Here is a 14,258-nt window from a genome sequence, read left to right as displayed (position 1 = left end):
GAGGTCTGAAAAGAACAGATGAGCAGAAGGAAGAAGAAAAATGATGATTAGATCTACGAGAGGGGCAAACAATCTCATCAGAATACCCTCTGCCCCGTGTCCCTGTGTGTCCGTGCGTGGTGTGTGCTCAGCCAGGAACGACTCTTTGCGACCCTATGAACTGTAGCCTGCCAGGTTTCTCTAGACCCTGCCAAAGCCCCGTCCCTGTAAGACCAACACACCACTGAACCCACCTCTCCCTGGGGAAGGGGTGTTTCCGAAAGGGGCTTCACAGAGCACTCCTTCTGCAGGACATTGAGTCCTACATCAAATTCTCTTGGGAGATCTTGGGTTATAAAAGGTCAACCAGGGATCATTACCTCCAAAACGTCTCAGTATTCTCAGTGCTTATGTGCACTGTGAACCGCCAGGAGAATGTGATAAACAGTTTCCCAAACTTGTTTTACCATGGAGCCCTTTTCTGGAGAGAAAGTTTGGGGACAAACGCCCCAGGGTGCATTTTGGAAAACACTGGGTTAAGACAAAATGCCTGTTATAACAATTAACATCTTAGTCTGAATTAGTGTGGAACTGATAAAATCTGCTCTCCACTCTCTTAATTGGACATAAACTAGCAGATTCTCTGGAAGCTGCTTAACTCACCGTAGTATAGGACTCCTTCCTTCCATAAGCACGTGGAGTACTTGCTGTAGGGGCTTTCCACCGTGGTTGAAATGGGAAGGGAAGGGGTGTAAGAACACCAGCCCCTTAGGATGGGGACGGGTGGTGCAGTGCTCTTGGCCAATGCCTCGTGCACTGCATCAAGCACAAAATTCTCAAAGCTCATATGGTGCCTGAGCTGAGAGGCTTACTCACAAATATTCTACAGCAAGTCGCAAATTCATAGATGCTTAACATCACACATTGCATTATCAGATTATTCTTCCGAGTGTGTGTGTGTGTGTGCATGTGCACACGCACGCTCAGTTGCTTAGTCATGTCCGACTCTTTGTGACCCCATGGACTGTAGCCCATCAGGCTCCTCTGTTCATGGTATTTTCCAGGTAAAAATACTGGAGTGGGTTGCTGTTTTGGTGATCTTCCTGAACCAGGGTTCGAACTCACATCTCCTGTGTCTCCTGCGTTGGCAGGCGTATTCTTTATCACTGTGCCACCTGGGAAGCCCTTTATTCTTCTATATGTGGTACTAAAATCATAGAAGTTTCATTAAAATTTTTTTTACTATGGAAAAGAAAATATAAATATGGAAAAGAAAAAAGAAAAAATTTAATACTCACATATGAAAAATGCACAAAACATCTGTATAAGCAACATCCAGATCAAGAATCAGAACATTGCCAGTAGCTTCAGCCTCCCACATGCCAACTCAACCTCCCCAATCACCTCAACTTTGTAATAATCACTTCCTGCTACTATTTATTGTTCTACTGTTATACAAGTTTCCCTAAACAACATAATTTCAAACCTCATAAATTGACCAGACATGTGGCTGGCTTCTGTTCTTCAGCACTGTGTTTGAGGTTTGTTCCTGTTGCTATGGGTACCAGCAGTTCATTGCTCTTCCTTGCAGGGTAGAATTATCATAATTTATTTACCTCTTCTACTGTTGATGGACATTGGGTGGTTTCCATTTTTTTTGCTCTCATAAATAATACTGTGACCATCTCTGTACATGTATCCAGGTGCACCCGCACACCTGGATTTGGATCCAGGAGTAGAACTTCTGACCATAGATCAAATGTAGCTTGACTTCCATCAGATATTACAAAACTGTGTTGTACAGAGGTTGTTTCAATTTTTAGCCCTGTTCGCAGTGCCTGAGCCTTCCCATCCCTTCATACCTTCTTTGACACTTGGGTATTGTCAAGGTGTTTCAACTCTGCCTGTGTGTGTATAGTATAGTAGTAGTAGCAATCGTTCTTCGTGATCTTCTGATTTCTCCGATTACAAATGAGGCTAAGCACCCTTTTGTATACTTGCTGTTCACATTTTGTGCAGTGACTGCAAGTGCCTTTTTTTACTGAACTGACAATCCTCTTTTTGTAGATTTGTAGAGATCCTTTGTACACAGTGAATAATAATTCTCTTTGTACTGTTTTGTAGGGAATAAGACTTCCTCACTTTGAAATAGCTGAGATTATTCTTTCCTTTATGGTTAGGGCATTTTGAGTCTTATTTGAAAAATCTTTTTTCATGAGGTCATGAAGAAGAATCTTTTATGGTTTAAAAGTGTTAACAGTTTTGCCTTTAATATTTAAGCCTACTCACTCCAAAAATAAATTTTCTGAACAACATGAGTTTAGTCTCCTTTTCCTCTTTCTCTGCCTCTTTCTTTCCATTCTGTATGATGCTTAATAACCCCACACCACTTATCATCACTGCCTTTGTAATACATCAAAGTATATTTATAATATATCAAATATATCCACATGTGTATGACTCTCTCATTTTCCATTCTGTTTTATGGAAATGTAAATTTTTGAAGGGAAGGGGGATAGAGCTAAACATAATTTTGAGACTGGGGGAATCAGTGGTCTCAGTGGGGATTTCTCAACCACTGGACAGGAGTGGGTCTCTGAGAAGCGGGGGAAGAATAAGGAACTAAGAGATGCTTTCACAAATTAGGAAAGTTAAAAAATAAAAGATACTATTTAGCTTTGGCAAGTATTAAGTGAAATGGATGCCCACACACTGATCCTGAAAACTAGCTAAAAGATTTTTGAAAAGAAATTTGTCAATATATACTAATAATTTCTGCTATTTGATTTAGTAATTTCACTCCTGGGCATCTATCCTGAGGAAATACTTAAAAATGCACACAAAAATGGAAAGATAATAAAAGCCTGATTCACTCAGAATTCCACAATGACGCATTAAATTATAGGCTGCATATAGCACATTGAGCATTACTTTCCAGATGTGAACACTTGCTCATGTGTATTATTTTTTTAAAACAGTTGTATTAAGGGACTTCCATGGTGGTCCAGTGGGTAATAGCCCACACTCCCAATACAGAGGGCCTGGGTTCAATCCCTGGTCGGGGAACTAGATACCACAGGCTGCAACTAAGAGTTCGCATGCTGCAACTAAAGATCCTGTGTGCCACAACAAAGACCAGGCACAGCCAAATAAATACATAAAAATAAACATGAAAAACAGCAGTATTGAGATATAATTTACATACAATAAAATTCATCCCTTAAAAGTATCCAATTATAAGGTTTTTAGTATATTTTCAGAGTTGTGCAACCATCACCATAATCTAATTTTGGAATATTTTCACCCCCAAAAGAAACTTTGTATCCACCTAATAGTCATTCTCCATGTCCCATTCCCAACTTTCAGCCCTAGCTGATGACTAACCTACTAATGTCTGTCCATAGACTTGCCTATACTGGATATTTCACAAAAATAGATTCACATAACATACAGCCTTTTGTAAATAACATTTGGCATAATGTTTTTGAGATTCATCTATAGTTTAGCATGTATTCATAATTCAATGCCATTGAGAGGATGTTCCAGTGCCTGCTGCATTGGAAATGCAGAGTCTTAACCACAGGACCACCAGGGAAGTGCCTCATCTAAGTCATCTAACAGGTTGGTATACAGTTATTCATACTATTCCCTTTCATTCATTTTAATTTCTGTGAGGTTGGTATTGATGTTCCCTCTTTTCTTTCTAATTTTAATAATTTGAGTCCTTTCTTTTTTCTTGGTCTGTTTGCTAAATATTTGTCCATTTTCTTGTGGATCATGTATCACATTTATAACTTAAGTATGATAAGAAGACAAAAAGTGAGGGGTAATCCCTACAATGGGAAGTGAGAGAATACCAAGGTGAGTTCAAGCCTTTGCTGTCCCATTCCTTCTAAATGTCAATGAGGTTGATTCCACATTTTTCGTAACTCTTTAGCCATCTCTGCTTGGAGTGGTGGTAAGGTGGAGCGAGGAGAATAGAAGGGATCTGGCGCTTCAGTCATCACGTACCAACACTGATGGGCCACAAACTGTGGGCAGAGTTATGCCTCTGAGATAGAAGAAACCATGGCTCCTCAGCTATTTGGCCTGACGTCACAACTCACCGATACTGTTTTTGTCGTGTTTCCAGTTCTTTGCGTCTATGCTGCTTGAGAATGTGAATCTGGTCATCACAGGCCAACTTCGCTGTGAAGAAAGCACATGTGTGAAATGACCCTAGAGAAGGACAGAAACAACATCCAGTGTTCAGGCTTCCCGCAGAAACCTGCTTGTGCCAATAGAATACAGGGGACATCACACTGAGCCAGTTTCCAGAGTCAGGCGTCAGGAAACTGGCAGCATCCACTTTCTGACTCTTGGAATACCTGCTCTTGGAAGTCCACCACCACTTAAGAAGCATGAGTCCCCTGAGACCACCAAACTGTGAGACGTCTAAGCTTTAAAATGAGATGCCATGTGGAGAGCGAGAGACCACGGAGCCCTGAAGCTCTAGCCACATGAGAGAACCATCCTAGCAGTGGATCCTCTAGCCCTCCCCCCTCAGTGGATGCCCATGGCTCACAGAGGAACCACCCAGCTAAGCCCTTCCCAACTTCCTGACCCCTAAGATCATGAGCAAAATAAAATGGCTATTTAGAGCCACTAAGATTGCTACACAGCAATGGGCCAGTGAGACATGCTGGGTGGCTTCCATGTGCCCCTCCAGAGCCACCCTTCATCTTGTCCTATCCCTCAGGGTCCCTGATCAGTGCATCAGTGGGCTCCACGTTGGGTCGAGCCACTGGGAACCCTTGCCAGAGAGTGGAGCGCATGGGACAGTGAAGAGAGGGCATTTCTTCCCCAGTCTCTCTGCAGTGTCTCCCCAGACTGTCTGCAGGGGCTGAGACAGCCCCTGCTGCAGCTCCTCCCAAGGTAGCTCTGGCTCCAGAACAATCCCCTTCTGAATTATTCTGGCATTTTTTCCCTCCCCCACCCTCCTAGGCCATTAGGACTAGCAGTGCTAATGGCCTTCCACACTGGCCTATGCCTTCTAAAAATCCCAGTTTGAATGTGCCATATATTTTATTGCTGGAAAGAGCTTTGGGGTCTGTGGGAAGAAGGATTGGACTTTATAGCTGAGACCTTGGGTGGCAGGTGGGTAGCAGGAAGTGGAGCTCGTGATTTTAAAATCTTGGTAGAAGAGAAGTGTCCTGTCTGCAACCTTTGGTGGCCACCAAAAGACAGAATGACTTTTGTGATCTTTTCCCTGCCATGAGGACAGAGGGTAAAAATCCTTCTTGCCCCAATCATGTAGTTCAGAAATGCTCCTGAAATTTTCTTTCTTAAGTTAAATTCCAGATCAGAAAAAATGGGATGTGGTCTGAGAGTTTAAGAGCACCAGGCATGGATTTGAATCATGCTAAGAGGCTGGGGCACCCCACTCCAGTACTCTTGCCTGGAAAATCCCATGGATGGAGGAGCCTGGTAGGCTACAGTCAATGGGGTCGCGAAGAGTCGGACACGACTGAGCGACTTCACTTTCACTTTTCACTTTCATGCACTGGAGAAGGAAATGGCAGCCCACTCCAGTATTCTTGCCTGGAGAATCCCAGGGACGGGAGCCTGGTGGGCTGCCGCCTATGGGGTCACACAGAGTTGGACACGACTGACGTGACTTAGCAGCAGCAAGAGGCTGGTGAGCCAAGTGGGGAGGCGCATTGTTCAGAGGGAAAGTGGCCTGAGATCACCCCACCATCTGCTTCTCTCTCCTCCACCTCCAAGCAAGCCAGCCGTGTGTCTCTTACCAAGAATGGCCTCGTGAGGAAGTGTCAGATTGGGGTCTGCACATTTGAGGGTCTTGCTTAAGAGGGCACATTTTAGGTTCTTCTCTCTTTCAGCAAAAAAGTGAGACTTCAGGTTTAATGGCTGGTGACCACTGAACATGAACTCTGCCCATGATTCCTCTGAGCTGGCGCATAGGCACTCCTGGTCACCCCCTTCCTTTCCCTGGCCTGAGTGGGATCCCTAGGAGCCCAAGTCCCAACATGACCTCCCAGAGAGGAGAGCCAAGAACTAAACTGGAGAACCGTCCATCCAGGGACACGTCCTAGGGGTGTGTGCTACTAGAGATCCTGGTTACCCTCTGACAAAAGTGGGGGGCTCATAATCTTCCCCCTGACGGACTGTATGGCAGAGAGGGGACATGGCTGGATGGAGCTTGGAGCCTGTCACTCCACCCTCTGAGCCTGGGACTTATCAGTACCCAGAGGAAGTCACATCTCCTGCAGGTGCATCAGGGCACAGAGCAGGTGCTCAGCCATGGGCAGCACTGTTATTATTCCCATGGATACAGATCTTCGGGGATGGAGGGGCTGCAAACCCTCTCATTCCCTGGAAACCCGGGAGGTGGACGGGGCCTGAGCCGCTCACCTCGTCCATCTCTCAGGACAATCTCGCCCTCGCCCGATATCCAGCGGTAGCAGGGGAACTCGATGTAATCCCCACAAGGTGTCTTCACTGTGATGTACTTCAGGTACCAGTCGTCATGGAGCCAGTACTTGCGCTTCTCGATTTTGATCAGTTGGATGTCGCCCAGTTCTTCATCCACTGTCACATCGTAAGAATCAACCTGAGAAGAAGAAAAGGCAAATCAGACGGTCTGGGAGCCCCTGAGCCTTTGCATCATCCTCAGTTCATTTAGCAGAGATGTCTGCTGATGTCTGCCCTTGGCATGGCTCTTTGCTGCTCCCTGGGTGACAGAGATGGCCAAGTCCCCCAACTCTGCCCCGAGGAGATGGAAGTGAATAAGTGAAAGCGCTGCTTGGAGGGAGACCTTCTGCTGTCTTCACAAGGCCCAGGGTGGAGAAGGTGGAGGCTCCAGGCAGGCGTGCCCTCCTCCAGGCCAGGCTCAGTGAGGGCCTCTGCAGCTGACCCCACTCACAAGGGCAGCAGGCTGCTGGCCCTGCTGCCCTCTAGGGCTGGATGAGGCTAACTGGCCCTTGCACACAGGGGCAACTGGCAAAGGGCTCGCTGAGCTGCTATCGATTCCACAGGCATTTTGGGAGGAGAGAGGGTTAGGACCTGTGTCTCAGATGCAGACAGTGAGACTCAGTCCCACTTCCACTGCTAACTGGCAGAGTTGGACTTCCAATCCAAGCCCTTCCATATGTCTCTCATTATCAGTGGGGCAAATAGCTGAGTGAAAATGAGGAGGCTCAGGTAAAACTGAAACCACACAGATTCAAGCTGTCCCGGGGCCTCTGCACATTCCCTGAGCCACAGTGATGCCAAGAAAATCAGACAAGTGGTTCCCACTACGTCGCAGGCATAGCGAGGGGCTGAGGCTGGCCTTGCTGCCCCAGGCCACGTGCAGCACTGCACCCCAGGCTGCTGCCAGGCTCCTGACCCCAGAAGACAAGCTGGCATGGTGGCAGCGCTGCTGGAGGCTCTCCTCTCCATATGTGTAGCTGGGAGAGAAGGATGGGGGCTCAAACACTGCATTGGGTGTTCTGAAGACCAGCAGATTTGGGAAGCCCCAGACTCAATGCCATCTGAGGCACTTTCTAAGCCAGATTTCACCCATCTCTGAAGTTTTTCCTTGGTGGCAGAACTTAAAGAGTTCTCAGTGCAATAGTGAGATAAGTGGAGGGGACGGGTGTTCCTCATGGACAAGACCCTGTGCATCCCCATTTCCATCCTCGCCCTCCAAACGCCAGGACACCCCTGGGAGGACTTCTTAAGAAGAGTTGGAAGTTGGATATTTTCAGCAAACCCTCTGGCTCCGAGCACAGGGAGCTATTTGTGTGTCTTTGCTGCTGCGGATGCTAGACGCTTATGGTCAGAAAGCGGAAGCCTCTTGCCAGTTTCCTGTGGTCTGGGCCTTTCCTTTCCCTCCTCCCAGCTCCTCTGGTCATCCAGCCCCTCACTGGGACTCCTCTCCCAACCTGGGGCCTGCCACTTTCTCCCCAGAGATCAGCAGTCTGTAGTACAGACAGCCCCCTCCCTGCCCAAGGCCCCATGGGCCTGGGGGTCACCGTTCCCTGTGAACTTTTCTGAGATCCCTGCTCTCTCACGAGAAACACTGTGGGACAGGAGGGTTCTTTTGCCTGAAGGGTGGGGCATCCGGCAGAACAGATAAGCTGGTTCACCTGTCAGGGACCCACCACACGGGCTGGCTACTCTGTCGCCAGAAACTGTTTCTCACTGAGAACCCCACTGAGGCCAAGTGAGACCTGCAGGCATCTTGCTGCTGGCAGCACAGACCCAGCAGAGGGAAGTCAACATGTGGCGAAGTGTGGTGAATCCTGGGCCCCGGGTGGCGGCTCCAGGGGAAGTGGCTTTCCTGTGGCTCCTCAGGGGTGGGGGTGGGGGGCTGCAGGTGTCTGGAGGCTGATGCAGGAAGGCTGAGGTGAAGGGGGAGAGAACAGCCACTGTCAAGTAACAAGAGCCATGAGCCTCTGAGGTGGACATTCTCAGGGAAGTGGGATGGAGCCCCGGGAGCCTCTCCAGGGTGATTCTCAGAGGGAGGGCCAGACGTCCAGCTGTGGGTAGGGACTGATAAAGAAGGGACAGAGTAGCTTCTTTGAGGGAAGGGAGAGCAAGGTCACCCTGTGCACGCCTATGTGCAGTCACAGGAGAATGGACCCTTCAGGTCCCCCGGCCCCAGTGGCCCCTACAGGTACCTGGTGGAAGGCCCTGGAGCTTCACCTGGGATGGAATCAGTGGACAGACTTACAGGGACTCAATATGCTATCTGACGGGGAGCAGGAAGGACAGGCCTGAGAGTCTGGTTGGTCTCCGGCTGGCCCTGGCTTTGGAGCAGTGCCCCAGGAGGTGAATGAGGGTCCGAGGAATTCAGTCCTCACTCGGGCTGTCTAGGGACAAAGTCCGGTGGCTGGGCACTGGCTTCTAAGGGAGTTACTGCTGGAGAGTCACAGAGGATAGAGGGGGCTTCTGGGAAGATCTCAGGGTCCTGTACATTAAACAGAAAGTCAGGTCTTAGGAAGGAACAAAGAGCCAGAAGGTGTAATGGCCTTCCTTCCTCCTTTGCCTGGGCCAGTATGCTGGATAGATACTATGTTTGTTGACTCATTTGTCTTGACTCATTAACATCACATGTCCATTCTGCACATTCTACAGTGCCAACAGTGGATGGCATGATGCACAATAAATATAGTACATGTGCATGGCCGAGTGGATGATTATCTTATTTTATAGCTGGAAACTGAGGTTCAGAGAGGTCAGGCAGCTACCACACTAGTAAGTAACTGGTGGCCCCATGACTAGAACCCATAGCTGTGTGATGGCCCAATCTGGGTTCCTCTCAATTTTCCCGATGATCACATCAGGGGAAAAGCCTTGGCTTGGGAGCCAGGTGACCTGGCTTTGAGCCTGGGTTCAAGCCCTCCATGGAGTATGAAGGTGATGTGGAATGGGGTGGAGGACATGGAAAAGCTTCCTACGAGATGACAGTTGAGGCAGCTCTTAGGAGTTGGTAATATTTTGGAGGTGAGCTGAGTGGAGAAGGGGAATGAGCAGGGCACTCTGAATGTGGAGAAAGGAGGTGAGGAATTCACATGTGGGAGGAGGAGTCTGGTGCATGGAGTTCTTGGGGCAGAAGTGGTGGGTGCAGCAGTCAGGCACTGGACAGAGACGTGGAGGCAGGGAAACCTGATATTCACTAGTCTCCTTTCTCAGAAGGGCCAGCTTGCTGATTTCATCCAGTTGCTCTCAATTCAACATTGGCCACATAGCTCTAAGGCTTTGGAATATTTCAGCAAAGTATTAGTTGGTCAGTTTTTGTTTTGATCTTTATATTGGCATTTAAAGAAAGGTTCCATTTGTCTCTGCCCCAGATTCCTGCTACAGCAAGGACAGAGAACAGTCATGATGTGGTTCAGCCTGGACTGCCTATTGTGGAGGGGGCTAATGAGGGGCTGATGGGGAGTGGGAAGGGAGAGGAGGGGGCTGTGGAGCAGAGAGAGAGAGGGAGGTGATTAAGGGGTGGATGAGGGAGAGGCTAGGGCAGAAAGAGGGAGAAAAGGGGCAGTGGTTAGGGAGATTAAACAAGCAAAGAATTGGGGAGCTGCGTGTGGGAATCTAGGAGACAGCAGAAGGGAGAAACTGGAGCAGAAAAGAAGACAAGAGATTCGGGGCATTGGGGAACTGTGAGGAAAATGGAGCAGAGGAAGGAAGAGAAGGAGGAAGAAGAGGCAGAATGTAGGGAATAGATGGCACAGAGAGGGAAGGTGAAGGTTAGAATGAGGATCAGAAGGAAATGCTTTTTCTTCAGATTTCCCAGGCAAGAATACTGGAGGGGTTGCCGTTTCCTTCTCCAGGGGATCTTCCCCACCCTGGGGACTGAACCCGAGTCTCCTGCGTTCCAGGCACATTCTTTACCATCTGAGCCACCAGGGAAGCTCTTATTCTTCAGTAATATAGTCTTTCTGGGAAGGCAGTATTCTAGAATATATTCTTCATGAACATATTGTAACAATATTCCCTGAAAATATTTAAGAAGCAAAGCTGTAAGATGTTCACACTTACTGACTACGTTCAAGGAGATATACTAAATATCACTCTATGACCTTTGCTTTGCTGCCAGGGAATGAAAAAGGCTCAGGTTAAGATTTCCCAGAAGTCTTCAGATCTGTGAAAGTCATCCCACCTGGACTTGAATTACTTTAAACGGACAGAGTCGAAGAAGCACCAATTTGCTAAATTTGCCTTGACAGGAGAATCTCACCTGTGAAGGACTCTGATTCCCACTCCAGTCCTGAATCACTCTGCAGAACTCTGATGAGAATAACCAGTGATTTGTGACTCAATTTATTGCTGGGGGAAAGAAGCAATCCTGTTCATTACAGGGACTGAATTTTGAGTGAGGGGAGTGGGGTGTTGACCTGACAATGACCTGGAAATGTCTGAATTGGTTGCCTCGAAAAAGTCTTTATTGTTGTTACTATTACTGTTATTATCTATGATGACTGTAACACTTTTTAGGTTAAATGGGATAGCATTATCTTCTACACAAGTATTTCCTCTAAGATTTCTCCCTCACCTTTACCACAAAGGGACAGATTGTCCTTAAAGAGACATTGGCTGGAGAATGAGGAAGTAGCTCTGGGCTGTGCAAGACCAAGTGTGGAGTAACTTTGCATCAACGGGAACTTTCTCAAAAGCTGATTTTTTTCAAAGAGCCTTTCGGAGACAGCAAGTCCCCTGCAGTGCCCTTCCTGAAGTGCCCCTTCTCCTAATGGAAATGTGATATGCAAATCTCTCCTGAAATTTGTTTCTGGGACTCTCACCGAGGTGTTTAATCACAATGTCATTTGAATGAATTGTCAGGGTGGGGAAATAATGAACAGAGGGATGCTTTCATCTCTCTTCCAATGACCCTGTTATGGTCACATCCTTATATCCCCTCTGAGAAGCCACACCCAGGTGTCCCATGCCAAACAGCATGAGCACATCGATATGTGATATGCGTAGTGTATGAAGGAGAATGGACCCCCTGAAGACAGATTATAAAGATCAAGCAGTCTGTACCCCGTCCTCCTCGCATACGTGTTGGCGGAATCCACAATATAATCGAAATAAATGATGGTGCTTCAGAAATAGCCGAGGGCGTCATCACCCTGAATGGATGATTCAGTACCCTCCTGCACCACCATCCTCTCAGCCAGGTCCCTGGTTGGGGAAGCCAAACAACAGGAGGTAGTTCTTATTCTCAATGCCTAACTCTTCCAGAAGGGTACTCTCTAGCCGCATAAGTATGCTGAACTTGGCTAAGTGTCAGTTGGGCTTATAGAGCGAGGTTCTGAGGCTCCTGGGTAGGAATCAAGCCCATTCTGAGTTTCCAGTCTGGAAAAGGAGTGGAGTATTACTGGCTGACTTCAGGCTCTGCACACCTAAAACATGCTTTGTAAATATTATCCAAGAAGTGTTAGGTTGAACCATATGAAATTGCCAGTTTTATTTGTCAAAAATAGTCAACTGTGAGTAATTCCTTTTGGTTCAACAAAATAATGAAGAGGTAAAAAGACAGCTTTATGAAATCTAAATCTTTACGGTCCAGTTGAGAAGTTGGGAGTGGCAGAAGGGAACAGATATTTTCTGGGCACCTGTAGTGTGTTGGGACTACCAGCACATTTAATGAGCACGTAAGTAACGATCATGTAATAAACCCAGTGGACTGGACACCAAACACCTGGCAAGGACCAGTTGTGAGCACCTCTGTGCTCACAGAGAACGCTGCAGGCTAGAATTCACTCCCAGGTCGGCACTGGGAATCCACTTCTGAACGAAACCTCACTGCAGCGCGTGTTACCGCAGACTAGAGGTGCAGTCCACACGGGGTCCCTTTGCTGCCTGTACTCCCAAGGCGTCAGGGTCTCCGGTGAGGTGGGGAAAGGGGAAGGCTTCCTCCCTCTTCCTCTTCTGAACACTCACACCCCGGGGGGAAGTGTTCCCCGGTGTACGCTCTACTGGAAGCCAGTGAAGACCTCGAGGTTTGCAAAAGGCGAGAAGCCTCGGTCTCTTGTTCCTTCGCTCTGCCTCCCTCTGGGAACCTGGCCTGGGAATGTGAGCTGCCCAGGTGTGGAGGCATCAGCTAGTGCCACACTGAGCCACCGCCCGGGACTCCTAGACCAGCCGGAAGCCCACCCTTGCACTTTATGTCTGGGGAAACTGAGGCCCGGGATGGGGGCGGAGCGAGCTAGGGATCAGGCCCCGGTGGAACTCAGGTCTCTGGATCCCTTGCCCTACCCATTCTCCCCACTGCTGAGGTGCCATCTATGGAGTCCCAGGAAGTGGGCGCAAGTAATGGTCACAGCACTTGCCCAGTTAAGGATTCTCTTAGAGCTCCTCGCCCCCAAGCTCGGGTCCCCGCCACCCCGATGGGTCCTGGACGCGCGCGCACCCCGTCCCGCGGCCGCCCAGCCCATCCCGGCCGCGCGCGCTCACCGCGCCGCGCTCGAAGTCGTTGTAGAAGGGCTTGTCCAGCAGGTGCTTCTCGCTGCAGCCCGCGGAGCCCACGAGGCTCAGGTAGATGTAGTCGTCGGTGCCTGCGAACCACTGGCTGCCGGTGGCCACGGTGACGGTGTAGGAGGGCATGGCAACGCGCAGCGGGGGCCGCGGGGCGCGGGCGCAGCCAGCACGGGGAGCCTCGGCACCTCTCCCGCCGAGCGCCACAGCTTCCTCCCTCCGGGCGCCCCGGGTCCCCGCCGCCCCGCGCCCCCCACTCCGCCCCCGCCCCGCCCCGGGCCCGCCCTCCTGCGGCTCTGGCCCCGCCGGCCTCGCCTAGGGCTCCGTGAGCGTCACCCCGGCCTGCACCTCACGTCCTCGACTTGGCGTCAGTTTTAGCAGTCAGGGAACTGGGGCCGCGCAGCTGTTCCCCCTCCTCCCTCTCTCTGTCCCTCCGTTCACTCACTCAGTTTCTCCTTCTCTGTTTCCACTCTTCGCCCTTCCCTCCTGCCTCGGCCTCCCTCAGTCCCGAGTTCCTGTGAGGCATTACGGCTGGGCTCCAGGGACCCCTAGAAAACCAGACATAGCCCCTGCCCTCACTGAGTCCCCGGGGGAGTGGGAAGCCGCGCGACCGAGGCAGTTCTGTGATTCTTGAGAGCAGGGGTGCTCTGGGAATCTAGGGCGGGAAGAGGAGCCCACGTGGGGCGTCAGGTAAGCTTTTCAGGGGTGACACCTGAGTAGGTACTTTGACACTTCCGTGGGCATTGGCTTCCTCCACGGCCTTGGTGGAAGGTCGCAATAGGCCGGGTGTAGGGGGGCCCAGAGGGGAGTCAGGTGCCAGCCAGGCTCAGGCCTAGAGATGGTCCGTGTGTAGTGGGAGGCAGGGCAGCCAGAGAGGGAGGGGAGGCCAGGACAGGAAAACTGGAATCCGGACACCTAGGAGGGTGTATGGAGGGGGCTAGCGCTCGGAAGGGTTGCAGAAACTTGGGGGCAGGGAGGCTGGGCGCGCAATAGGACTTGTTTGGAGATGGTTCGGGAGTGGAAGCATGGCCGGAAGTCTAGGGAAGATGATGTGGACTCCATAGCAAGGATGTTCCAGGAGTTAGAGCTGGTTTTGGAAAACCCGCTGCCTGGCAGAGTATTATTTATTCATTTATCTATTTTAATTATTTTTTAATCGGCTGTGTAACTGATGATGGGCAGAGGCCTGGAAGGGATGATAGTAAAAGGCTTTGTGTGCAAGAGGGAGGAGAAGGCAATGGCAACCCACTCCAGCACTCTTGCCTGGAAAATCCCATGGACGGAGGAGCCTGGTAGGCTGCAGTCCATGCGGT

At 49.6% G+C, this 14,258-nt stretch overlaps 1 protein-coding gene across 1 annotated transcript in view; it reads right to left on the bottom strand.

Annotated features, from left to right (window-relative positions):
• The window catches only part of ALOX5 (arachidonate 5-lipoxygenase), a 41,651-nt gene extending 28,375 nt beyond the window's left edge, over positions 1–13,276 (bottom strand). The window contains exons 1-3 of the mRNA XM_043476289.1: positions 12,925–13,276; positions 6,391–6,589; positions 4,086–4,167 (exon numbers count right to left, since the gene is read on the bottom strand). Coding sequence (XP_043332224.1) covers positions 4,086–4,167; positions 6,391–6,589; positions 12,925–13,074 — 431 coding nt within the window. The 5' untranslated portion in view covers positions 13,075–13,276. The remainder of the gene's footprint in view (positions 1–4,085; positions 4,168–6,390; positions 6,590–12,924) is intronic.
• Between the last annotated feature and the right edge of the window lie 982 nt (positions 13,277–14,258).

The sequence above is a fragment of the Cervus canadensis genome, chromosome 8, assembly GCF_019320065.1.
Source record: "Cervus canadensis isolate Bull #8, Minnesota chromosome 8, ASM1932006v1, whole genome shotgun sequence".
In the NCBI taxonomy this organism is placed as follows: Eukaryota; Metazoa; Chordata; class Mammalia; order Artiodactyla; family Cervidae; genus Cervus; species Cervus canadensis.
This window is presented reverse-complemented; position numbering and strand designations above follow the sequence as displayed.